General features: G+C 41.9%; 1 protein-coding gene across 1 annotated transcript in view; it reads left to right on the plus strand.

The window, feature by feature from the left end:
* Window positions 1–2,868: 2,868 nt before the first annotated feature.
* MAP3K5 (mitogen-activated protein kinase kinase kinase 5) overlaps window positions 2,869–27,580 on the plus strand; it is a 108,892-nt gene continuing 84,180 nt past the window's right edge. The window contains exon 1 of the mRNA XM_056343398.1: window positions 2,869–3,729. Within this exon, the coding sequence (XP_056199373.1) occupies window positions 3,327–3,729 (403 nt within the window). The 5' untranslated portion in view covers window positions 2,869–3,326. The remainder of the gene's footprint in view (window positions 3,730–27,580) is intronic.

Genomic DNA, 27,580 nt, shown 5'->3' on the forward strand with positions numbered 1-27,580 from the left:
GTTTTTTATTTCAGTTTAACCATTTCGGCAGCTTGTGAAAGTTCTGGTCAATGCTTACAGAAATTGCATTAGTTTATGTACTTTCAATATCTCATTTGGATTCTTTTATCTGCAAATTTCTTTACATTCTTTTTTTTCTTACAACCATAATTGAAGCATACTGGACTTTACTCCTGCAAACTTCTTTGTCTTGCTTATCAGTGAAGAGTTTACAGTGCATCTCCAGTTTCTCATTCCTATATATTATCCTACAGTTAAACAAGAGGGCCTCAAATTTTGAATGAAATTTAGCATCTATTTTAAACCCAGTATCTGTAGCAATGTATTTTAGTCCATTCTGTCAGTTCCATCAGCACTACCACAAACCAAATGCAGATCAGAATAATTTTTCTCCCACTGCTGGACACTGGTAGCCATAATACATGAAAAATATAATTTGGACAGTTAGTTAAATGCACATATGCTTTAAATTTCATTTCTATAAATCAGGATACATTGGAACTGCCTTTTTTGGTCTTTGATCTTGTTTACAGTAGTTTGAGTGGCTAAATCAAGCTTGTTTATTCTCCAATCATGTTGTTTGTCACTCATCAAAAACTGCATTTATATTCGCAATTAACAAAGGTGGCAAATTCTTGGATATTATGATTATAATTATGGTTAAACTTAGAGGCCAGTGATGCCTAGCTGTAAAAATATATAATGAAGAGAGGGTTGTTATTTCAACAAAATCACAGCTAACTGCTTGTTACAAGTTTTTGTTAGAAGAAAAAACAGAGCTGGAACAGGACAATACTGAATCGTGATTATATGCAAACCATCTGGTGTTAAAGATGTTAATTTTACAGCCCTTGAGAAACAAGCGAACATGGTAAGGTACTTCTGATAACAAATAGGGTGTTATTTTGGTTTAAAAAAATTCCTTGGATTATCTCCTAATCAAACACAAAAACACAAGAGCTCCTAAATGTCTGATCACTCACTTCAGAGAGCTAGCAGATTAAAAAATATGTTTTCACTTTATAAAAATGTGGACAATTTGTGTTTGTTATTCAACAGCATTCTCCCCCCCCTCCCCACGCCCGGTTTAGGGCCCAACCTCACTCCCAGCCAAATCAATAGAGAAACTAACCTGAATTTGGAATAGACACAATGCTAATAACAAAGCAAGCATCACAAGTCGGTAACACTAAGTGGAATAGCATACTTCTTCCATGTCCTTCCAGTCCATGACTTCCTTCTGCACTTGACAAACATGGGCTGTTCTCAAAAACAACAGAGACATATTGTTCTTGCTTCCTGTAAGATGATGTAACTGCAGTGCTGAATGGATTAACACTGATTCTGCATTTTGTGGAAAACGACATTATTTAGAAAAACACTGATTGCCATTCAGATTGTAGCAAGAAACAATAACCTACTGTATCTGGCAGATTAGCAAATATTAACTTTTCCCTGTAAATTAGGCTTTAGTTTCCTCATCATCTTCCCACCCATTTACCCATTTCTTATCAGCAGAAGCAAATGCCAGGCGTATCTCCTCAAAAAACGGGACTGCTCAATGCAAAAGCAAACAGAGCCACCAAAGGTACTGCAGTGATGAGTTTTTCTAATTGTTCCAGAATTGATTCTCTGTCTACAGAAGTAATGGAAAACAACGACACATGAGCAGGCTTCATGCCAACAAGTTGATCAGTCTTAACAAGATCAATTTTAACAGGATGGGCCTATTGATATGACAAATAAACTTAATGTACTGTACTATTTTTTCATTTCTCCTGTACCTATTTAATAGACCCCGATAATAATAATAAAAGAATAAATCATCCAATTTCACAGTATTTCTGTTCAAAAACAGACTGCAGAAATCTCAACATCATTTCCTTTTCAAAACCATTTTTAATTTCTCAGAGATCCACTCTTGGCCTGCAAATAATCTGAAAGTTTGGATGTTCTCCCTTCATATGATGTGAAAGGGTCTTTCTCCTCGGCTGGGTGGCCTACCATACAAAGTTAGCGCAGCTTTTGGCTGTGTGCTGACTATTCCAACTGTCTTCCTATTCCGTGAAGAAATATTTTTGCTCATCATCCAGTGTTTGAGTATTCTTTACAGGCAAATTCCAGGTGAATGTTAGAAACCAACATATTTAACCAACAGAGAGGAGCAGCTTTCCCGTTTCCAGACACAGCAGCTGCTGGAAGCAGCCACAGACCCCTCAGGGAACCTGAAGCCGTTTGTAAACACACAGACTGGGAGGTTTAGGTGTGGACAAATAGTAGCAGACAAGGGTTAAAATCCAAGGGCTACTAAATCCTGACACTGCTCTCAACTCTTCGCAGCAAACACCTGAAGCACTTAGTCCTGTCTAGCTAGTTAGGGCACGTGTATCATTAAACAAAACAAACAAACCAAAAAGGAGTAAACGGTAAAAAACCCCTTTAACAGAGCCAAGTTTAACGCAGGGCCCTTACACGCGAGCTGCCCTCACGCACACATCGGCTCATCTCGATCGAACGAAAGCTCGTTCGAAGGCTCCGGGGCGAGCCGGGGCTCCGGCGGCGGGAGGCGCAACCCGGACCCCGCTGTGAAGCGCGGACGCAGGCGCGTTGTGCGGTCGGGGTGGTGTTAAAAAGCAAAGCTCCACGGGAGGTGGTGGGGAAGGGGCGTTCTCGGCCCCCTCCTGCCGGGGCGGCCCGGGCAGAGGGGTCCCCGCGGGGCGAGCCCGCCCGGCGGCAGCAGCGACACCAGGCCGGACCGCCCTGCGGGGGCGCGGCGTGCCCCGCCCGGCCGAGCCCGCCCCCTTGGCGGCGGGAGGTATCTCGGCCGGGGGCGGGGCCGGGGGCGGGGCCGGGGGCGGGCCCCCGCGCTGGGGCCGCCTCAGCCCGCGCTTCGCAGCGGTCGTTGGGCCGGAGTGAGGGCGCTGGGGAGCGATCGCACAAGTGGTTCCTGCTCGCGGCTGAGTAATTTCGCTCAGGGAGAGTAAGCAGGCGGAGGAAGAGCGACGTCCTGGGGGCGGCAGGAGAAGGAGGCCGGGCTGCTGGGGGTCGGCTCGCCGGGTAGTCCCAGCAGGTGCGGGGGAGAAGGGAGCGGCGCGTCATGGTGCTGGCGGCAGACGTCGAGGGAGGCTGTGCTCGTCTCCCCGCCTCTGGCAGTCTTCGCTAGCGGCCGAGGGGGAGTCCCTCGCGTCAGCCCGGCCGCCTCTACACTCCAGCAGCTCGGCGGGACCGTTCCTGGGCGGGCGGCGGAGTATGGCATCCGCCTAACGCCGGCCAGCGCAGCAGAGCCCGGGACGCGCTGCCGCGGCGGCGGCTGCCGCTCCGCCGGGATGAGCGACAACAGCGAGGGGATCGTTAGCTTGCCGGTGCCGAGCCCTCCCGGCGGCGGACCGCACTGCGAGGAGGTGCTCGGCAGGCGGGGGCAAGGGGCTGATGCCGGCGCCCGTAGCCTCCTGCCCGACTTGACCGTGCCGCCGCCCGGCACCCTCTGGGCTGAGGACGGCGCCGCCGCCGGACCGGGCATCGCGGCGCGGGCCAAGGGTGGCGGCCGGCGGACCGCCGTCACCTACGTGATCAACGAGGCGAGCCAGGGGCCGCTGCTGGCGGCGGAGAGCGGCGCCCTACAGAGCCTGCGGGAGGCGTGCGAGGTGGTGGGGGCCGCGCTGGAGACCCTGCACTTCGGCAAGCTGGACTTCGGCGAGACGGCCGTGCTGGACCGCTTCTACAACGCAGGTGAGAGCGCCGGCAGGGGCTGATCGCCGCCGCGGCGCGGGAGTGGCTCGGCCCGGGCTCGCCGCCGCCTCCCCGCCGGGCCGCCCCGGGTTCACCGCGGGGCGGCGGGAGCAGGCGTGGCCCCCCCGCTGCGGGGTCAGCTGCGGTCGCGGAGCCCTCCGGGCTGAGCCGCGGGCTGTCCCCGCTGCCCCCGCTGCCCGGCGTCTGCCCTCGGGCGGCCGTGGCGGTTACGCGGGGGGGCAAAAGTGCGTCAGAGCCCGTTTCTGCCCCCCGCTAACGTGTTCTGGAGAAGAAGCTGTCAGCCGGCGTGCTGTGAAGCAGCCTGGCAGCGCTGGTGATCCTTACCTGTGGTTAAACGTGACCTGGCTTTTTTTCTCCCGGTCTCCCAACAGAGTGCAGGGACGCACTTTTTGCCTAACACGCTGGGCTCTGGCTGAAGCAGGCAGGAGCTGCGAGGCCCCGGGAGCTTTGAAAAGCAGATTTGGCACCAGCCGTGTAGCTCGGCGATTTCTTTGTGCCTGACACGGTCTGGGACGCTCCGTGTGTTTGTGCTTGGAAGTTTGTGCTTCTGATGTTGGTTGCCTAAAACAGTTATGATGGATGGGCTTGAACAAAGAGCTACACGCACTGATCCAGTCGCTTTGCAAGAATACGCTGTGCCGCATCCTCTGGCCCCAGTTTGCCAGCTTTCCCAGCCATAAAATTGTAACACCTTCATTTGAAGGTGTGGTGACCCGAGGTTGTGTGTTATGGTTTACTTGGCCCCTTTTCAAAAAAACAATAAAAGAGCCTTTCCCAGTCTATTTTATTGACAGCTGTACGGTGTGAATGTAGAATAAAAATACTTGGTTGCTTCATTTGTGAAGACTTCATACAACTCAAACTATAGTACTGAATTAGTGTCATTTTTTGAAGCAGGAAAGTGACCTGACCTACAATGTCATGCTTATTGTATGGTATGTTAAATACATGCAAAAAAAAAAAAAAAAAGGCACTTAAATGGTTTTGGCTGATATTGTAGTTTCCCCCTGTCCCCGGGGTGGGGCGAGAAAGAAAAAACAAACAAAAACCCCCACCAACCAACCAAAGCCCCTGGTGGTATTGTAGCCAGTTTCCACAAAGGACTGTTTGGCCTGGACATGCATATACGTGTCATCTGTTTGAAACTGCAAGCTGTGCCTGTTGCGCTGCTGCTTTCAGTTCAGTGAGGTGGGCAATTCGTTGTGCTTCTTGCAGGGCTGTGTCCTGAGAGGTAACATTCTCAGAAGTCAGAGGAGCCATCCTCACAGGTGCAAATAGGAAGGCATAGAGCTTCATTGTAGAACGTACACTCTCCACATACAGAGAAGGGAGTCTTCAGATTTCAAGCACCCTGACACCTCTTCATTTGAGGGCTGGTGAAACCTTAGAGTTTCCTTTGGTTCTGTTGCGAGAGCTGCCGTGCAGAGAGGCTCACAGAGTTGAATTATCTGTGATGGTTTTGTGCCTCTTATGTTGGTTAACTTTTAGACTCTGAGCTGTGCAATAGAGAGGGTCTCAGTAGTTCACGGAGACTTTTCTCGTAATGGAAGATTTGACTTGAAGTGGGCCCCTTTTAATTCTGGCAGTAGGCATCTGGCATATAGTGCTGCATAGCTGCACACTTATGTAATATAGCTTGCTTATTTGAATGGCTTTCGGGCAAACTGTAAATGTGAAAACATTACTTATTCTTTCAGTACGGTTTGGCCGTGGGAAATTAATCAAAGTGCTGCAAACCAGGAAAAATACTTTGCCATTCTGCTTTCCTAGAAAAGCCCATAAACAAACATGTAAATAATTAGGAGCATTTATCACATCCAGCTCCTGGGCTGAAGAAAGCAGGACATAGGAGTTTGTGTTTGCTCCACTTATACTCTGTACTGTCTGAGCTGACGAGTCATAAACCAGCTGCGATCTCAAAACTGTGTTGTGCTGCTGGCTCTAAGGCTGAACTTAGGTCTGGAAGGAGCTGTGAGTTTTCATACTTGTTGCTTTATTCCTGTTTCATTTTATACACTCTCTATGTATTTTTAAGAACATTTAGTTGTTCTCCAGAAACTTCAAGTGAATGAAAAAATGTGTCTCAGGTTAGGAGCAGAACAGTATTTGAGAGTAGAAGCTGTGCAAGCTGAAGAATGTAAATGTGGAGCAGCATAGGGAATGGTCATGAAGAGTGTAACTAGTGCACAGATTATTATTTTTTTTTAACTGCTTTAACAGGGTGGTGGGGTGGAGTGTTTGTAGGTGACCTGAACTCTTTCCATATTCCCCTTCTTGTCCTCGTTTGCTGTGAGCTTTCAGTGATCAAAGATGGTATTAGTAATATTGACAAAGAACGTCTACACACTACATTATTTTAAAGAAGTAGTGTATGAAACTACTACGGCATGACTAAATATCAAATAAGAATTCATCAGTAAAAGTACTTTTAGATTAAGTAACAGTTAATTGGTCTTATTCAAGGTATCAAGTCTTACTGGACTCATTGCAAAAGCCAACTAAGTTACAAGAGTAAGGAATGATGCGTTTTCATGAAGGTTTGGAAAATCAAACTTAGTGTGTTTGAATGAAGTAAAACAGTAAACCTCTCAGCTCTCATAATGCATGTAAATCAACTGTGATTTAGGGGGAGAGAAGAACTACAGTGTAACGTACCTGTCCATCATCAAGCCTTCCCTTCTTAATATCTTATTTCTGTTTTGTATAATGTAGTCTGAACTCTTGGTGATCCCAATGTAGGTTCACTTCATGCCTTTCACTGCTTCAAAGAGAACTTCAGGGAGTATTAAATAAAATCTAATCTCACATGTAAATACTCATCACCTGCTCTAAATGTAGATTAGCCTACTAATAATCTTCTTTTGCTGGATTCAACTGATGGTCCTTAAATGCTGAGACATAATTAGTAGTGCATATGATTAGTGAGTAGATCTCAGCTATGTATAATTGATTCATTCAAGCACCAAATGTTAAGAGTGAACTTATTCTAGCATTTCTGCTTGCATGATTTAAATTCTGCTTGATTTCAGGAAAACAAAAAATTGCTTCTGGAGAAGCTGGTGTGAAATCAGCCCTAGAAACTGTTGGAAAAGTGTTTCTCAAAAATAAAGATTTCAACATTTATCACCTTTTTCTTCATTTAAAGAGATAGTTAGGTGAGAAGAGGAAAATCTAGTCTGGTTTCTAGCAAAATTCAGTGTATCTGGGTTTGATCAGCTGTCTCAAGGGCTTTTTTCCTTCATGAAGAGGATACTTAAGAGTTTTTCTCCTCCTGCCTTGTATTAAGGTAAATTGCTAGTCTCTTTGAAATTCAGCTTAATTTCAGAACAGTTCAGGTTTGTTCAGAAGAGGCAATTTGAAGCCTGCCAAAATATAGCAGGGAAACTTTTCTACAGTGCATTAGACAGTCATGGTGTTTTAACAGTTACTGTAACCATTGATATTTGTAATTAAATTATATTGTCTCTACATTATACTGACCCGATCTCATGTTCTGATGAGGTTTGTTTTGTTTTGTTTTGTTTTTTTTTTTTTCTTTGATTGCTCAGTTCCTTTTGAAAACAGCCATAAATGTGTAGAGTACTTAGAGTCTGTTTGGCTTAAGTAAGCATTCTTTTTTTTTTTTTTATTTCCCATCTTTTTTTAGGCAATTGAAATTAGGATGATTTGCTTTCTTTGCAGATCTTTACACAGTTATTTTGTGTTACACAGATGCATCAAGGAGTAGTTGAACAGAGTGTTTTAGAAAAAAAAAGGTGAAAGTACTGTAAAAGGAAAAAATAGCATGAATCTAATCTGGGTCAGCTCTTCATGGGGGGGAAGCTCTAAGTCAAGGTAATTTCATGCAGACTTTTAGGATTAGGCAGGTTTTTGTCAATTAAAGAAATGACTCATATGACTTGTAATCTGGCATTTACTTTTAAATTGTATCGATTTTAAAGGGCAGGGTAAATTAGGGGTGAGCGTTCAGTTGACTAGCAAGACAAGTAGTGGTGTACAAGTGTCAAAACTAGGATCACTGCTAATAAAGAGAGGGTTTTGGAGTGATCTGTACAATACAGTACTGCAAAGGTAAAAGCTGTGATTTTTCTTCTTGAAGAGTTTAGTAATGTCATGTTTTAGAGTTGGAGAGAAGCCTTACTGGAAGGTTGTCTTTACCTAGAGTACCTTGCACCTTCTTTTGGAGAAACTGGCATTGACTTACAGTGCATGGATGGAGGGCCCCTTTGTTTAGTGTTTCCAGATGCGTGTTCCTCCTTGTTTGTCTGCTGTGAAAGATTAAGCTACAGAACATCTTCACCTTGTGATTGTAAAATTATTTTTTTGGAATAATGGTAATTTGTCAGAAGCACATTATCAAGCATTCTGACTCTTGTGTACAGTCTTGGAAGGACTGAGAAGGTAAGAAACATCCCACAGTTGGTGACTGAGGAGAATCTGGGCTTTCTAATCTGTGCAGTTGCTTGTTTTAGAATGGTTCTCAAGCTAAACAGTTTGACTGACGTGTTTGTCATATAATCTTTCCTTGTAACTTTAATGTCTTATATTGGGGAATTTCCGTTTCTTCAGGTTCTTATACTCAAGTTTCATGAATCAATGGCCCTTATGATGATACTTTGTTCTAACTGTTGTGTGGGGTTATTGACATAATTCCCCAGAACAGCAATGACTGACTAAAATAGAGTTCATTGAATAAGAAATAATGAAATAGGTTTAGTCTCTTTTATCTTTGTTTCTGGAAGGCAGCGTTGTTGCTTTTATAATTCATGCAGGCTTGGGCTAGAAATTGTCAGTGTCAGTTTACTGGGCTTAGAAACATACTGTGCAGTGGCATACAAAATGACAGAATCTTCAGAGAGCCAGTACAGTCACTTGTGTGACAGTTAACTTTGCTCAGAAGATGTTGTACACCTAAATTTTTTCTGCAGACTTTATAGAACGTTTGTGGATTATGCATTTATAAACATCTGCAGGCACACAGTAAAGCAGTGCCAGGACTCTACTGCTTTCTTGCAGTTTCTTCCTGTTTTTCTCTAAATATGCTAAATTATATGATGCTAAATTGTTTTTTGAAGTAATTTATGCCTTTATGTAAGTTTTCTGGAAGTTTTGTGATTGTGACACACTAATGCAGACTCTCTTATTAAACCCCAAAAGAGGTGGTGATTTGTTGTAAAACTGGCGTTCTTGATTCCAGTAGTTGACGTGAATGTTTTCAGTGGTAAAAAGCAGCATGCTTCTTACCATATTAGCCGTTTGTAGGAACAAAAAACCACTACTGGAGAGAGTAACTGCAAGCTTTATTCTATTCCACATTGTCTGTCAGAATGATTAGGTGTTTTTCACCACCTCTTTTCTCTGTACTTCCTGATTAGTATTTTTTATTTCACTAACAGAGTTTTGTCAGACACTTGAAATTCTGCACATGCTTTCTGTGATTATGCAGCACTTGCATTCATCACTAACAAAAAAAAAAAAGTGGAGTTCCACTGTCGGTGGAATACATGTTGAAAGAGCTTTGCATTTCAGTAGCACTATGTTGAGACTGATCAGTTGGAGCAAGAAATGCCTAGTAATTTAATAGTGCAGAATAGAGTTGATGATTATAGCTATACTTTCAAGATAGATGTGTCAGGAGTGTGAGGTATTATAAGTACAGAATCTTTGTGTCTGAAAGCAAATTGTGTATTGTAATATTTAAATGGAGTGGGTTATAAAGCTCCTTTTGACTCTAGATATTGATTCTGGACTCTTTTAGGAGGCAGCATTAGAAACCTAAAACAAATATATGGCACATCTTCAACATAAAACATTATTTCATTCTGAAGCATCTGAATGTGATCTACATCTAAAATGAAAATAATGATGAGTCTGGAAAAAAAATCCTGATATAAAGTTTCTTTTGTGTTTTTATAGTTAGTGCTAGTGGAGAGCTTCTGAATTTATGAAGAAATTGTGTGATTTGCGATGATATTCATAAATACTTCCATTGCTGAACAGCTGTAAATTTTATAACCAGATTCCAGTATTGGTACTGTATGCATAAATTCCATCAGGCTGCCTGTCAATAGGTGACTGGAAGACTGATACCCTATCAGTTCCTGTATGAAGTAGGAGCACAGCACATGCATGGAGGACGTGTGTGGAATGGATGCATGAGGGCTGTGAGACCCGAGTTCTCTTTCGAACTTAGTCACTGGCCTGCCATAACTGTTTCTAGCTCTGCTGTGCAGCAAGAGCTTCCTTGGGCCTCTTCCCCAGCTGAGAGGCTTGTACAGCATCTAGTGTGGGTGCCCTGGGCACAGGACCGTGATACTAGGGTGAATTTGCAGCCATTTCTACAATGTAAACAGTGTGAAGGGTATGCTCTTGCAGTGTTTATTTACTAAATCTCCCAGTGATATCAGTGAGACACCTGGATAGACATTCCACATCCACAACTCATTGTGAGGCATCTGTATGAACAGACATCATAAAAGTATATTCCCTGGGGAAGAAAAGGCTGAATGGAGCTAGGTAAATGCTTTGTGAGAGTAATGCAGAAGAAAGCCTATAACTGTTTTTTCTGCAGTTTGCATTTCTGTAGCTCTGAACAGGATGTGTCATACAGAAATGACTCCTGAATTTACCACAGCCATGGTAAGAATTTGACTTCTCTTTTTAGTTGCTTTCTAAAGTAAGAAGCACAATGCAAAAAGCTATAAATGTAGCAAGTGATGACAGAATGAAACAAATTGTGTTAAAGTCTAAAGGATCAAGTGAAAAGTCGAAAAGGCCTTAATAACATCATTTACACCATTATCCTCAATGAATTTTCCTATCTGTTATGGTCTTAAATAAAACTAATCAAATGAAAGTTTCAGTTTTATGGCAGTTCAGTTTATTTTGTTTCTCAGTAGAGAAAAGCTGCATTTTAAGCATATTATGTAGTGCTGATCATTTAAACTTGTTCCTTCCTTCCGCTTCCAGCCCCTCAGTCCTTTGGAACAGTCACTGTGTAGAACTGCTGTATTTGCATGCACAGGTAACCTGCAAGTTGTATTTGTAAGTTCTGCCCAAAGAAACTGGAAAAAAAACCTGAAGTGGCTCAGCAATGATAGGGATTTTGTACATTTGTAGTTAATAAAACGGAAGTTGTTGCTGGGATTCCTATCTTTCATTGTAGGCTCCCTGCTTTAGATTGTCCTTGAACAGCCCCTGTCCACAGTAGTGTCCTGCTGCTTATTTTGTATGGCTTCTCTGCGGGGTTATATTCAATGATACAGGCACACTCAGGAGTACAGTGTTTATTAGAATGAGATAGGCCTGTGAAGCAGTCAGTAAAGTCATCTTGTACAGCAGAATGTGTGTGTGACAGATGACAGCAGAATCTGTTTTGACAATTGGGGAATTTTCTGGTAATCACTGATGGGTAGATTTCTGTAAGAAGTTTGTAATTGTTTGTATTTCAAGAGAAAAAGAACCTCAGGCTGAGCTTGACACACAGCACAGGCTGCTTCTTTTTAGTGTATATTACTTTTTTTCCTCGTGAGACCAAATTTATTCGTTGACTGGAGCAGATATAATTTCTTCTTTCAGTTACGAAGAGCTGCTGATCAACTACTAACAATGGCATGCCGGAGTTGAATTCTCTTTTAAATCGTGTCAGCCTGTGTTCATAACCTTTGAGATGCGCTTAGATGCCGCATGGGGCTTAAAGAATTCCCACAGACTGACTCATTTGAAGTCAGTGGGAATCAGCACTCATTCAAATCCCACAAGAAATGTACGTTTTGATTTAGGAACTAGATATCCTTGTAAAAAATTGGCTCTGCACTTCTCTCTTACTGTAATAAAGTAAATTACTTGCTCTGGGACTTACTTGATGATGGCATTTGTAGATGTCTCTTGCAGATAGTGCACTCTGAAAGCACCAGCTGCTTACTCACCCAGTGGCGAAGACAGCTTTTCAGTGATGTCTTCACGGAAGAGTTATCCACAGCTCTTGCAGGGAATTTTATCTGCTCTTCCTCTTTACGCAGTACCTGTCTAATAGAGGTATAATGCTGCTTTCAGGACAGTCTTTCTGACTTCCTAGAGACTGTAGACTGAAACCTGCAGTCTGTGAAGTGTCAAGATGCAGGTTGAATATGAAATAAATCATTATGAAGAGTTGAAAGTCCTCCAACACCTTCCTTGTTGCTTCCAACAGAAGTGTATTCTGCAGTGTGCATGAGTGCCCAAGTCAGTCATCTGGCTGTAGCACAGAAAGCCCTGGGTGTGAACAAGGAAGACTCAGTGATGTACTAAGGAGAAAGGAATGTTTGTACCACTGTGGGAATTCATGTACAGTTCTGAAGTGGGGCCCTTCCTGCTTGGGATAAATTTATCCAGTTACGTTGACACAGTAGCAAAGTGCTTCATTTAATTCCACCATAGAGGCACACCCATAAGGTAAAAGCTCCTGCTTCCACTGCTCCCCCTTCAATAAGATTTTTACAGCTACATGGACTTTTAAAAACACAATAGTACTGTTTTTTCTCCTCTAGAGGGGAAACATGCTAGCTGTATACCAAACTTTGTGTTTTATTGGTTTATTACTGCCTTTCAATGCAGTATTTAAGGTAAGATTTCTCAGCCTTCCCTCCAGGAACCTTATGGGTGCTTCATATGAGAATGGATTGACTTTAATCTGAATGTACTTGTGCTGACCGCTGTTGCTGCTTCCGTGTGCTGGCAATAACACAGCATGATGGTGAAAGCCAGGTTTTGGTTGTGTGCTGCATCCTGTCTTCACCCACTCCTGGCAGCTCATGCCCTCAGTGAAAGTGACGTGTGGAATCTGTGAAGAAGGGCAGAAGCTATTTGCTTCCTGAATGTAACCTTGTCTTCCAGATCACAGTTGGAAATGAGAGGTTTTTGCCAGGTGGTTGGTGTGAGGAACTGGGAATCCTTCCAAGTCTTCTTGGGAGTGAGATTTGGTCAGTTCTGAACACCATCACCATTCCTGGGTCAAGTGCAATTGCAAAAGGCTCAGTAACACTGTCCTGACCACTTTCACTGGGGAAAAAGTTGTTAACTGTATAAATAAACTGAAGTCCTGTTTATTTATGCTCTCTGTTTCCTTGAGGTCAGTTTCAATTTTTGTTTTCTGCAGAGCTGAGCTCCACTGGTACTTCATATAATAATAAATATACTTCATATGATATTTGGGAGTCCTTTAATGCGTAGCCTCTTACAAATGTTTTCAGTGACCTTGATAATCATGCAGACTGCTGTGTAGAAACTATTTTATTTGCTTATGATGATGGAACTTATTTCAGGAATTCATTGAATATTTGTATATTATTTACATTTCAAGACTGTAAAGTGTGTGCTTTTCTACCTTCCACAACTGTTCTTTATGAGTGTGTGTTAATCAGGAGAGGAACAGAACTTCTCTTATTTTTTCACTCTGAGACTGTGTATATCAAAACCTGGGTGGTTCTAGTTTTGCTTTATTTCTGCTGGAGGTTTCTATTCCTTTTATGTCTTTCAGGGCTGTCACTGAATTTGGGAATTTTTCTGATTTAATAACCAGGAGTAACAACTCTGGGTATAGTGAGTGTTGCATATGTGAAGCATAGGAGAGATTGCAGGGCAAACCAGGAAAAAAAGCGGCACTTCCAATGGGTTAACAGTTGGACTCTATGATATTAGAGGTCTTTTCTAACCTAAATTATTCTATGATTCTATGAAAATATTCTGTACAGTAACAGCATTGCTGTACAAAGCAGGATTTACTGGTTTTTTTCGAAAGGATGCTGGCAGATGGAGGGGAAGAGCGTGGTCCTGAGTACTGCAGCTCTAGAGGGCGGAAGGGAGGAAAGGCATTAATTACCCTTGTCATGTGAGCAGGCTGATGTGGCCAATGCTGTTGTCTTGGAGGAAGTGCTGGGATCTTGCAGAGCTGCTTCTGGTCTGTTCTTGAGGGATTATGCTCTTTCCTGCCCCTAGATCAGAGTGAGCAGAGGACTGTTGGTTTTTGTGGTTTTTTTTCCCCCTTTTCTACTTGCTCTCACAGACCAAGGGCAGCATGTGGGTACCCTGACTTACTACAGCCATAGAAGGCCATCTCTGGTGGTGAAGTCTGAACTTCACACGGCATTGCTGAGTCCAAGTCTGTAGCTAAAGAGAAACTTCTTCAGCCTCTCAGCATGAGCGAGGGAGCCCTTTGGCCTGGGCTAGAGGTGGGGACGGGTGGTGTGCTAGGTTCTGGACAAGCCTTCTCCTAGGCTGGACCCTATACGGGGAGCATGGTCCAGGGTCAAGGCTGCATGATGCAGTATGGCCCAACTGTGCTAGCAGCTTTTTGCTGGACTAGTCTCAGGTGTATGGCAGAACTCTCTGTTTGCAGTGTTTTCAAGTGTCTCATGGGCTGGATTTAGCTGCCACTCAAAGAGCTTGTGTTGAAGCTTTACTTGGATGCACTTATTTCTTTGAGGCTTAATAACAATAGAAGTTTGTGGAGGTCATTAAGCGTGAAGTGGTTTTAACTTGGTTTGAATGTCTCAACAGACTTGGGTGTATTTCACAGTTCTGTGGAAAATGGAAAAAAGTGTTGAAAGTATGCATTCTGAAAGCGTTTCACAAAAGCAGCAAGAAAGTGAAGATTCTTGCCAGTAATTCTGTTACCAGAATGCATGATCTCCCTTTTCCAGCTGATGCAATAAGGCCAAAATGCAATAAAAGCACTAGGAAAATGGACTAATCTAAAGCAAGATCTTCTGTAGCAAACCCTGCCAATGGGTGTGTAACTGGAAAACTTCCAGTCCCTTTTGTTGCTTAACTGTTTGCATTTTGGTCTGTTTTCTGTAGTGTCCCCTAAGTGTCTCTGCTTTGAATGGTCAGTGTGTTGACAGCTTGATATTTTGTCTCTATTTCTTCTCTGTTCAAATACTTTAATAGTAGCTCCAGTGGAAAAAATTCCTGCTAGGCAGACTTCCCAAGCCTTAGTGGATTTCGGTTTGTGCTGTGTCTGCCTGCAAATTGGCAGGTGCCTGTCTTCAGGATTTAATTCAGTTTGTAAGAAATTATTTATTCCTTATCCATTATAAATTGAAGCTATTGATTTAACGCTACTGCCATAGTAATTTCTAGCTGTACTTTTGCAGTAGAACTGTCTCAGACTTCCAACGCTAAAAGGCCTGGTTCACATGGCATATTTTCAAATAATCTTTAATGCTGGTAAATAAATACAAGTAAGTTAATGGTTACTGCAATATGCATATAATATCAGAAAAGGCCATTATCCTCCTGCTAAGAGTATACTGCTGTCTCTCTCTAGCTGCAGTGCTAAGCAGGGTAAGAACATCATAAAATCCATTTTTGTGTGCGCTTACTCTCAGTAAGTAGGACTGCTGGAAGAGTGAATTTTATTCTATCCCTTTGAGGTGCAGTCCCATGGCAGCTTAATTGGATGAAAACTGGACTAACACACTTCGCCCTGATGCTGATTTCAGTGTTCAGAGAGTTACGTGATGAGGTGGGTCAGGGAGCTGACCTGATTGTAGTTCACCCCTTTATTTCTTTCTGGTTACTTTTCTGTTGAGTAAGTTCTCTGAGCTGAGCGCATGTTCCAGAGGACAGATAGATAGCAGGACTGCAGCAGCCAGAGTTGAGATTGGCTAGAAGTGTGTTTTCATGTTATTCTTGATCCTGCCTCATGGATTGCCTCATCCTTATCCTTCTGGTAAGGGTGGCTAAAGGGTGTACTTCATGCTGGCTTTGCCAGCTCTGTGTGCTCTCAGCCTGATGCTTTTCAGAAAGTTTCAGTTTACAGCGGGTTTTGAAAATGTGGTTTGGGCTTTGCTATAGATCAGAACAAAAACTTAAGAACATCACATCAGCCAAAACTTCAGAGCTTCTGCCACTCAAATTGAAATTTGTGACCACATCTCTGCTAGCAAATGAGAGCATTCATGGATACCAGAGTTCAGTTGCCTGTGCTGTTAAGTTGTTATCACTTTGGGTATGCTTTTGGTCTGGGCCAACTAGTACGGTCTCAGCAGCCTTCCCAGTGGCTGATCTGAAGGCAGCAACCTGAGGCTAGGAGAATTTAAGATGTAAGACACACCTGGCCACTTGGTCCTAATGCAGAAGTGAGGCCTGGGGCATGTTTAATCAATCAGCATTGCTTTACTGATTTCGTAGTTTGGGTGTAACAAGTGTGCCTCTGAACAGGTTTGAAGTTTGCATTGATGGCTGGGAATATGCAGAGTTGCAGTGCCATATCTGTTCAGGGAGGTGGGTTTAAGATGTTGCATCTGTGAACGCACAACTCCATCAGCTATCTTAGCTTCCAAATTCAGTTTTTCTTGGAGCTCTTAAACTGAATGAAGGGCAGTGGGATAGCTATTACAAGTCTTAGGCCTCAACAGTCATCAAGCAAATAATCTGCTAATATGGACTGTCTGTTGAAAAGGAATCTTCCCAAAACACACCTTATGGAACTAGATTGCAAGTACAGTGTTTGTATGTCTTTTCCAGCATGAATCGTCACTTCCTTTGTATCTGCATGTAACATGCAAAAAGTCATGACTGAATATGATGTAAAAATTTTATTTTCCATTTTAGTACATTTGGACTTTCAGTCCGACTGTAAGGCATAACTGAGAGAGCAGCTCTCAGTTCCTGTTTTGATAAAAGATATAATATTTTTCAGTGATTAATTTCAGCATAACTGCTCTGAAGAAGATAGACTGCAAAAGAAACAAATGGAGTTTCAGGAGCTTGGTTCAGAGCTGTTGTAAATGATTTGTTCAATGCTGGCAAAACTGGTTCCTAGGTTTCATGGTTTAATGTGCTGGCCTTTCTATCCAGGTATTTTTGGACAAATCTCTGTATTCTTCAGACTGAAAGAGTAGTTACTGTGTTCAAAATGAATGTGTGAATAGGTGGTGGCTGTTGTCACTATTTTTTAGTGTCTCGAACGTTTCTTGATCCTAAATGATTCTCTTTCTTCTCTTTAAAAGTTGAAGAGGCTGAAGCATGAGAATTCAAGTATTAATACTGTACAAATGCAGACTGAGATGCCTTTCTTGCCAGCTGTGTCAGTTATTTAGTTTGTGTAAAGCTGAATATCTGTTTCACTGGCAATCATTTAAGACTTGCATTTATGTAGCTTTCCTATTCACATCAGTAATTGTTGTAGGAAAAAAATTTCTATTTTTAACATAAATTACTGTTATCTTACCATTTCATCACTTCAGTTTGAATGGAGCTTGAAGCCTACGTTGAATCTTGCGTATGGAGTTATTTTAGTTAATTGGTACCAGGCCGCCTGGAATACTAATTGAATTCCAGAAATTATTTGGAATTAAAACATTTTTACCCATACATAAAATACGGAAGGAATAGAAATATAAGTTTAATCACCTGTTAATACGCAAATGGTCATTCCTACCGTTTTGGCTCTACTAACCTATGCCAGTCATCAAACTTTCTCTTTGACCACTGATTTAGCTGGTGGAATTGATGAATTCATAAGCTTCTTCCAGTATTATTTCCTTGGTTCAGTTGTGGGCTAGCTAGCATTAGTTTTTGCTGACTGCTGTGATGCAAGAAATCTAGGTGATGGATTAGTTTGTAGTCTGTTTTCTCAAGTAAAATGTTTGACTGTGTTCCTACTCATTTGGTCCTTGTTCTTACTCAAAAAAATGATGCTGTATGAGACACTTAAAATGTATGACCTCATTTGTGGCTGTGGTGCTAGTCCAGTTTCAAAAACTGCTATTGGAACAATAATGTTCTTTTTCTAAACATCAAGTTTGGTGCCATGCTAGCATGGCGAGTGTCCATACATAAAAACTTCAGAATCAAATTCAACGCTTCCTGTGCTCCAAGTGTGTTATCTTGAAGTTGCTTCTACCAGGTATGATGCTGGCCATTCCCATTTGTGGGTAAGATGTCTGCTTGTGGATTCCAAAGCATTTTATAGAGGGAACAAATAGTAAGCTTATAATTTTAAATTTTAAAGATAGTGAAACCAGAAGGGTGGAGAGTAAAGTGACTTGCCTGAGGTTTGCCAGTAGACTGTAGCTAGAGATGAGGAGAGGACTCGGGTTTCCTGAGTTTGTGAGCTGCCGGCTAGATCAGATGTGCTGCTGCTGTGATCGTGGGTGATTTAGATATGACTCATTTCTGTTGAGAAGGCAAGAACATCTATGATCCTTAACATCAAATCAGAAGAAAAGTTTTAAAAACTCTTACACAGTGGTTGGATATTAGATTCTATCGCAGTAATTCTGTGTAAGTGCTGTAGCAAAATAAAACCAGCTTTTGGTACTGTAGTCATATGCAAAGATGGTTTGCATTTGGGAGTAAAGTTTGAGCATTTGCGTATTCATATAGAGTGACAAGCAACAGTAAGTCAAGGCTATTATCTTTGCTATAAAACTGAATTGAATGAGAATGAAATCATAGCTGTTACAGGCCACCTGAAGTTACCCTTGACAAAGCCAGATGTGGACTTTCGTATCAGACTTGTTTAATCTCGTTTTGCAGCAATTAGCAGCCATCGTGTCAAGCGTTAAGAATTTAACTCAGATGAGTCATATCCGTTTTCTGTTGTGGGGTGAAATAGTGTAGTTACTTGTGAGGCTTGGCGGCAGGTGGTGTGGTTTGTGTGAGTAGTAGTAATATTAGGTATACAGTATTTTCTGTATAGGTTTGCAAGTTAATAGTTGCTTCTCAGGAAGTTTTGAGTGTGAAAATCAAGGAACTTCAACATTAAGTAACTTCTTATGTGCACACACACAGTTATTTTGGTAGACCAAGTAGTGTAAAGTTTTGTCCTCAGTAAGAATAAGAATATGTATCTCCTCATCTCCCCTTTACTGATACTGTCACTTTTACCCTGACAGGCTTGAAACATGAGGGGGTAGCTATGTGATCTGTGGATCTGGCTCTGGTTGGCTAAAGCACGGAATCATATCTCAAATTCTGAAAATAATTTCAGACTTGATGTATGTGAAAGGGAGATGAACTTAAGCTGAATAAAGCAGCCTGGATGAATCTGTCTGTCTGAACTTAAAGATGTTCTGGTTCTAACAATGCTGCTATGCCACTAGTTCCAAACATCCAGTGATTGTGTACTGTGTGTCTAAATTAAGAAGCTGGATCAGAATCACAACTTGCAGGAAAAACTAGTATACTTCAGCAAAATTTAAATTTTGTAAGCCTGATGTTCTCAAAATTTCAGGTTTTCCATTTTTTTCCTAGGTGAGGACTACATTTTATTTTGGTTTTTTTTCCAAAACTTTTGTAATTATTGTCCTTGGGAACTGGTGAGAGATGAGGTTTGCAAAAGAACAGCCGTTCCAAACTTTCTTGTAGCTAGCAGTAATACTTGTATTGTGATCAAACTTGTACATCTGCAACTGTATACAAGCCTGCAACTTCGCTTTATTCTGCTAGAGAGAAACTCCTCGTCCTTATTAGCTTCTAGCAAGGACCTTTAAAATTTTAAAAGGATTTGAGGCTTTTGTGTAACAGGGCAAGACAAGTCCGTGCTGTGGAGTGCTTTGCAAAGTCAGATACTGATTCTGTCTAGAACTTTTGTGAATTGCTGCAATAGAAGTGTCATGTGCTGTGTTAGTGTCATATGTCAGGTTCTGATGAAGGGTTGGTTTTTTAATTTCTGAGTACTCCAAACTACAGTCTCATCTTGAAATTTGAGAATTTATTTTGTAGTGTGAAGTAAGAGACTTTTATGAAGGGTTTTTGGTGGAGCCCAGGGAATCCCAGAAACCTGTGAGCAGTGAAGCAATTGATAAAACTAGTCTTTATATGGGTTTATTTTGAGATGTGTTGGTCAGCATGGTCACTAGATGAATTTTCAAAGTAAATGAACAGAGACACAAAAGGAATAAATGCTGCCAGGCATGCTTATTTTCTAATCTTTTATGATGCCTAGCAGAGGTTAGAGCTATTGTGAATAAATTTCTTGAAATTTTATGGGACTAATAAATAAGTAATAAATAAATAAATAAAAATGGCAGGAGTTACTGGAAAAGAAATAGAGGAAAAACTAGAAAAGTCACTTGCTGTATAAATCTGTGATGTGTAATATCTTTATTATTACATGCATCTCTGCTAATCTCATTTCAGAAATTGAGTTGTAACTTGGTGGAAGGCAAGGGGACAAAAAGGAAAGGCAAGCAGAAAAAGAAGGAAAGAGAAGGGGGGTGAAAAAGAAGGAAAGAGAAGGGGGGGAAAAAGAAGGAAAGAGAAGGGGGGGAAAAAGAAGGAAAGAGAAGGGGGGGAAAAAGAAGGAAAGAGAAGGGGGGTGAAAAAGAAGGAAAGAGAAGGGGTGAAAAAGAAGGAAAGAGAAGGGGGGGAAAAAGAAGGAAAGAGAAGGGGGGGAAAAAGAAGGAAAGAGAAGGGGGGGAAAAAGAAGGAAAGAGAAGGGGGGGAAAAAGAAGGAAAGAGAAGGGGGGGAAAAAGAAGGAAAGAGAAGGGGGGGAAAAGAAGGAAAGAGAAGGGGGGGAAAAGAAGGAAAGAGAAGGGGGGGAAAAAGAAGGAAAGAGAAGGGGGGGAAAAAGAAGGAAAGAGAAGGGGGGGGAAAAAGAAGGAAAGAGAAGGGGGGGGAAAAAGAAGGAAAGAGAAGGGGGGGGAAAAGAAGGAAAGAGAAGGGGGGGGAAAAAGAAGGAAAGAGAAGGGGGGGGAAAAAGAAGGAAAGAGGGGGGGGGAAAGAAGGAAAGAGAAGGGGGGGGAAAGAAGGAAAGAGAAGGGGGGGGAAAAAGAAGGAAAGAGAAGGGGGGGGAAAAGAAGGAAAGAGAAGGGGGGGAAAAAGAAGGAAAGCGAAGGGGGGGAAAAAGAAGGAAAGCGAAGGGGGGGAAAAAGAAGGAAAGCGAAAGGGGGGGAAAAAGAAGGAAAGCGAAGGGGGGGGAAAAAGAAGGAAAGCGAAGGGGGGGGAAAAGAAGGAAAGCGAAGGGGGGGGGAAAAGAAGGAAAGAGAAGGGGGGGAAAAAAGAAGGAAAGAGAAGGCGGGGGGAAAAGAAGGAAAGAGAAGGGGGGGAAAAGAAGGAAAGAGAAGGGGGGGGGAAAGAAGGAAAGAGAAGGGGGGGGAAAAGAAGGAAAGAGAAGGGGGGGGAAAAGAAGGAAAGAGAAGGGGGGGAAAAGAAGGAAAGAGAAGGGGGGGAAAAGAAGGAAAGAGAAGGGGGGGAAAAAGAAGGAAAGAGAAGGGGGGGGGAAAAGAAGGAAAGAGAAGGGGGGGAAAAAGAAGGAAAGAGAAGGGGGGGAAAAAGAAGGAAAGAGAAGGGGGGGAAAGGATTATCAGAAGTATTCGTGGAATTGTTTCCATGCAGATGGAGATTGAATAGGTACAGTCTCTTCAGAAGGAAAACAAAGGGGAAAGTGACATTTTAAAACCAATGATGGAAAAGAAAGAATGATTAAGGAACAATTACTCAATTTTAATTTTTGGCATTTTAGTTCTTATCTGCAAGCAGCTTTAGAAGAAGCTAAAGGAAGCACTTTTCCATACATGTACATAGCTAAATAGTCTTCAAAAGGACTAAAATTCATGAGGTGTGGTTTGCTCAGACCTGTTAGGCATGGTGGACAACTGAAATGACTCAGGAGCTCTTCAGGGTGTTGAATTTCCAGAAGCTTTAAGGATGTATGTACCAGGTGGCTCTGCAGTTGCTCTGTTTCTGTTCCCTAATAACTGCTGTTGGCAGTGGTAGAGATAAGATACTGGACTAGATGGACTTCTTATCTGACTTAATGCTGCTCCCCTTAAGACCAAACTGACACAGTTCATTGACAGATGATCTAAATTTTCTAACTAATTTGCTAGAGAAATGAAATCGTAAATGTTTTCCAGAAGTAGATGCAAGTGATGATGATGATGAACAAGGTTGACCTATGTAACACTAGCTGGATGCAGATCATCAGCTAATATAACCTGATTTACAGAATTACACTGGTTTACATTGGTTGGGAATCTGGCATCAGTCTGGCATCTGAAATAGCAGGAAGACTGTCCACAAGTGTAATGCTAGATTGGCTTTAGAGTGTGTTTTACACACACTGTTGTGTGGACGCCTGGATGGCCTCCTTAGCTTCATCACAGTGGAGCTCCAGGAGCTCTCCTGTCAGGATGCTTTTCTCTGTCACTAGCTCTGCATCTTTAATTTGAGGGTGACCTTCAAAGTGAAGCCAGGGAATTGAGTGTTTAAGCTCATGGTTTTTGAAGCATAAATTCCAGCAACCTGGAATTGAGACTTGTAGAGCAGAACCAGGAGGAGGGGGACTAGCATCCACTTATGAGTGTATCTGAGAGGACCTCCCTAGGATGTGCTCAGACCTTGTAGGTATGTGAGGCAATATGGGTTCCAGTGAAATGAATCTTATCTTCACTTTATTTCCTCTTGGTGACTAGGCTCTGTAATGGTGGGGGTCTGCCGCGTGAAGTCAGCAGCAGCAGTGTGGTATGGTTTTTGTAAAATGAGAGTAATGTAGCTTGCAAATACAAAAAGGGCAATGCAAATCACAGTAGAATGTAGGGTTGGCAGGGAGTCCGTGGAGTCGTTAAGACACCTTGAACTCCAGGGGTGGGTCAGATTCCACAACCTACCATGAGGTTACTGTCGGTAACCACCAGTCTGTTACTGAAAATTTCTAGTATCTAGTAGCAAGGAGTCTTCAACCTCCTCTAAACCCTGCATGGACATAGTTGCCTTTAAGTTTAGACTGTTTTTCCCCAAAATCTGTACTAAATTCCCTTTACTTTGGAAGCAGATGTATTCTAAGAGAAGTTTAAAAAAAACCCTACAATGTTATTCCAAGTTTAATTTAAAGTAAATTTTGATTTAGTCCTATTGGTTCTTTCACTGTTCACGAATACAGGGAAATTTAACTGCTCTTCTGCTTGGCAGTGATTTTTTTATGCAGTGAGTAGTTAACATATTGCTGGGCATGTCATAATATTTTTTTCATCATAGATGAAACAATTCTAGTGTATTAAGTCATTGCTCCTTAATCATGTCTTTAAATTTCTTTTCACTCTCATGTTTTGTTGCTTTCTTCTGGATACTTTGCCAATTTGACTTTCTTCCTTAAGTTATACCCCAGATTGTGCAGAGTGTTTAATTTGATGCCTCATGAGTGCCAGTTAGAGGAGGATAATGATGTCTTGTGTTTATCATATGAAACTTACCTTCAAATAGTACAGAATGTTTTTTTTTTGCAGTAGCCTACAGTGCTGGTTTATGCATTCTGTGACTGCTAGTACATGCAATATATAAATAATTTTATTTTTTCTTCTTTCCTGTGTGCTGTCTAGACACTTATGTTTTATTTCAGTGTTTCTAAGCGTAGGGGATAATAAATACTCATGTTTACTTAATGTTGTCAGTCTCACTCCAGAACAAATTCCCCTTCTGGCCTTCAGTGTGCTTCTCAGATGGGGGCCATAGACAAATTCTAGTCATACTGACATACAGTTCAGGAATGCAAATATGACTTTGCACAGTTCCTTGTGATATTGCACTGCAGTTTGACAGTGAATCATGGGTAAATATTCTCATCCTATAAGGAAATATTGTGTGGTTTTTACAGAACTTGGAGTTTATCTTACAATGTTCAAGAGTGAACTGCAAAAAGTAGGAGTGAGCAGTTTAAATTCCTGAGTCCTGGATCCAGCCTTAAGTTTAAGCAACACAGCATATTGCCAACTTAATAGTTATGATCAGATACTTCAGATGAGACTTCTCATATCAGTTTTTTAATAGAATATGAACTGTAATGATTACTTTGCAGCAGAGCTACTAAGAATGTACTCCTTTCTGGATCAAGACTAATAAAAGATTGTGTGCTTTTGAAGAGATGATGGTGTTTTCTATCAGAAAACATGGCACGTGAGACTCCTGAGCCCTTGGGCATTTAGTTTTCTCAGTGTCTTTCTGTTCACGGGAAAATGTTGGACACAGCAGTGAAAATACTACAATGTAGAGATTTTTGTGGAGTGCGTGTTGAGAACCAGGTGTGGTAGATGTATTTTTTACCTTTGGTTATGGTGAGACTTGGGGCCTAAAATTCTCAAGTACTGTATTATTTATGACAGACGTTTTCTTCTTGGGATAGAAATCTTTTCTTGTTCAAGTTAAAACATTTAATAAATGTATTTGTTTCTATCTCAGAATACTGCTTCCAAATTTTCAGAAGCCTGGGAAGATCCCCATTTTGTACAGGCATTCCAGCTGCTGTTCATCATATTTTTGAAATACTGTGTATTTATTTTTCAGTCTGTGCTTGCTGCTCTTGAATCTTCTATGTTTAAACCATTTTTGGTATTACTTTATTGGCAAATTTTAACTCCCATGACTTGAAAATAATGTCATGAGGAATAATTGTACATCTTTGGACTAGAAACACTCAGGAGTTTTTTCAACAGTGTAGTGCGCATGGCTCTGGCCTTCTTCATAAGCGTCTGCACACTCTACCTTAGTTTGTCGTAGACTTTTAGTTTGGCTTGGTGCAGATCACATTTCTACTAGAACCTGTGTAAAAACGAGCAAGCTTCTTAACAAGAAATTGAAAGGAGTAACTAAAAAGATGAAAAACTTTCAGATAGCATGAAGGCATCATAAGGAAAATCGCTTCTAGAAAATGCATGCTACTTGTGAAAAGGAATTCTGAAGTAACCCACAGAAGGTGGCGTTGCCATGAGGATGGAGAATGGAATGATACCTTTTGAAAGGAGAATTTTTGTCCAGATGAGGAAACAAGTTAAAAAATCCCCATGAACTATGGTGAAACAAACTTAACTCTTCGTAAGACAGTTTCCAATGTTGCTGAAGATAAACGACAGAAAAAAAGCATTCTCAAATGCATCAACAGAGAGCATGGCAGGGATCCTATGCAATCAAGATGGAAAAGGAAGACTTGAGAAAGATGCAGCTTTCCTGCTATGATCTTAAGAAGGACTTTCTTTAAAGGAATAGGGCTGAGAGCCTGCCTCAGATTTAAATTGCCAGGAGAAAAGGTTTCAAAATAAGCTGATAAAGTGAACAGTAACAATTCATTGGAACTATGTGATGATGACTCAAAAGCTCTCAAGTAGCTCTGACTGAAACAAACTCTGCTGTTAATTATGGTGCATGACTTCCGACTTTAGTTGATGTTGGCAGTGTAGGAAAGGGAGAGGATGATGTAATACCGATAGGACAAATGGGCTGAAAATATAAATGAAAAACACATTATATAGATGCATGGATAAAATCTTCAGTAGGGAAGAGCTGACATGGCTCTTGTAGAGGAAAATCACACTTTTTGTGAGCCTGTACTTAAGCGTGATCCACTTAAGACAATATATTGAGATGTCAAAAAGCTATTGGCAGGATACTTTACCAAAGACTCGTTAAATACAAAATGACTGAAGGTGACATCTTTTATTCTGTTTGGATGAATGGGTTCTTACAGGAGTGGAACAGAAGATCAGTTTTGCAACGAAGTAATGTTGCCAGTGGAAAAATGTGCTGGTGAAAGGATTGCTCTGTCCTTTCTTTTTGAATTGGGCTTTTCAGAGGATTCATAGCTGATCTGGAAGTTTCCTGCTGGTGGGTAGCGTGATGGCAATGTTTGCTGATGTGCAGGCTAGTCAAAACTATAAAGAATTGGCTGTAAAAAATTGCAGAAAGTCTTACGGTACTGGGCAGATGGGCAGGTAAAGGGCAGCTGAAGTTCGGTGATAGTGAATGCAAACTAACGTATATGAAGAAAAGCAGCTCTAATTGTTCACACAACACGAAGTGCTAAATTAGTTGTTGATATTCAACTTTCTAGGTAGCTTGAAGTGTTTTCTGGAACTGTCTCTGCATTGCTGACTGAAAAAGGTCAGTCTTTACTTGCCCCATTCTTAAAATCTCTGCAACATTGACTGCTGGCATGTGGCAGAGGAGGGGATACTGAGCTAAACAGAGCTTTGATATGATCCCTTTAGCTGTTGCAATGAAACCCAGAGCTGGTTTTTGAAGTTTGAGGGTGGATCTGCCTAGACATTCTTATCACAGTAAGCTGCTCAAAGGAGACAAATATATAACCATGTTATAAACAAAAAGTCAGGTTTTATTAGAATACTTCTCTTAGGTGCAGAAAATCTTCAGGACACTATGGCAGAAATGAACAAAATAAACAGCAGTAAAAAGTACTTTTGATCAATTTTCCTTCTGCCTATCTTGTCCTTGAGGTGGATTGTTGTTTCCTGCCTTGGTTTTAATGAACTCTGCACCTTTAGAGCTGTAGCAAACTCTCAACCATTCCTTTAGACTTTAGGAAATCTTTGCATCGCCTCTGAGACCTGTCTGTTTGCTTTTTGTAGGACTCTCTTCTCTGAGCACTCATCAGGACCTCTTCTGTTGGCACACCTGTGGTCCCACAAGTATGTTCTTCTTGGGTAGTCTCAGTGACTTCATCACTCCATCTCGTGTCTTAAAGGCACATAGCCTGAAAACATAAACCAAAATAATCACAGAGATGCCATCACATCTCTTATTTATTTGTTCAGATACTTTTGTCTGCTTAAGATCTTGTCCAGGCCAAAGGAGTGTTTGGGCTTCATGGAAAAAAAATTGCAGTGATGTAGATACTCTGGACAAAACCTCTAAATATAGAAGTACTGAGTTGCTACAGCTTGCCTTTTTTTCCTTGACTATTTCTGCTGTTGTATTCGTAGATTGTTTAAAAACACATTCATATTTGGTACAGGTCCTAACAATTACTGGTCCTGCAATGTGCTCAAGCCTTCAGCTGAGCCTCATTAGTTACCTCTTTGAGTTCTGAGTAATTTTTCTGAAGCAAAGTTTGGAGCTGAGATAATATTTAGTGTTTGGTGTTCTTGGCACTAGGGAGCCTCTTTCACTGGGATCAATACAGATGCAGTGAGCCTGAATGTATTGAGGTTATTTTTAAATAAATGGCTCTTTGTTTGCTTGTCATCTTTTATTCCTGCCTAATGCCAAGTTCCTCCCACATGCATCAAGCTGAGAGTGGGTTTTTTTCAATTGTTGGGGGCTGGAATCATGTGATAACATCACAGTCCTTTGTCTTGGGCCAAAAGAGAGTGGATTTTTTGAATCTCAAGCTTTCCTTTTTCTTTTTTTTTCCCTCTTTTTTTCTTTTTTTTCTTCCTAGCAGAAAGCCTTTATGTATTATTCTGGTTGTCTTCAGATCATTTATATAGTCATTTAGATTTTGCCATGTGTTAATTCCTGCAAACTTCCCTCTTACGTTTGTCATCTACATTACCTTCCTTTTCTAACGTCTGTGTGAACTTACTTTGTGTTACCACTTAGTTGACAGCTTCTGCTGGTTTGTTTCAGTAAGTACCCTCTGCTTTGCTCCCATCGCCCTTGGATTACAGAGGCAAGAGGCTCTTTTTCCTCCACATCCTTGAAGCATAATGCAGTCAACAAGGCCAGCATTTCACTTAGAGCAGGGGTCCTCAGACTACAGCCCGCGGGCCGGATACGGCCCCCAGGGTCCTCAATCCGGCCCCCCGTATTTACAGACCCCCCTGCCCCACCCCCGCCCCCGCCGGGGGTTGGGGGGGGGAAACCCGGGGGTTGGGGGGGGGAAACCAAGCAGCCGCAGATGGCTGCCTGCCGCTTCATCCGCACGCTGGCCCCCTGGTTAAAAAGTTTGAGGACCCCTGATTAGAGGCTCTCAGTCTAGGGCACTGTTGATAGAGGGGGGAGGGGAACAAAAAATCAATTTTTTTTTTCTCTCTTTGTCTGGATGGTTCTGCTTGGTGAAGTCTTGCACTTGCTTTTATGAGCAGATTCCCAGAGATCTAGATTGAGTCACAT

This window comes from Falco biarmicus, chromosome 6 (assembly GCF_023638135.1).
Source record: "Falco biarmicus isolate bFalBia1 chromosome 6, bFalBia1.pri, whole genome shotgun sequence".
Taxonomy (NCBI): Eukaryota; Metazoa; Chordata; class Aves; order Falconiformes; family Falconidae; genus Falco; species Falco biarmicus.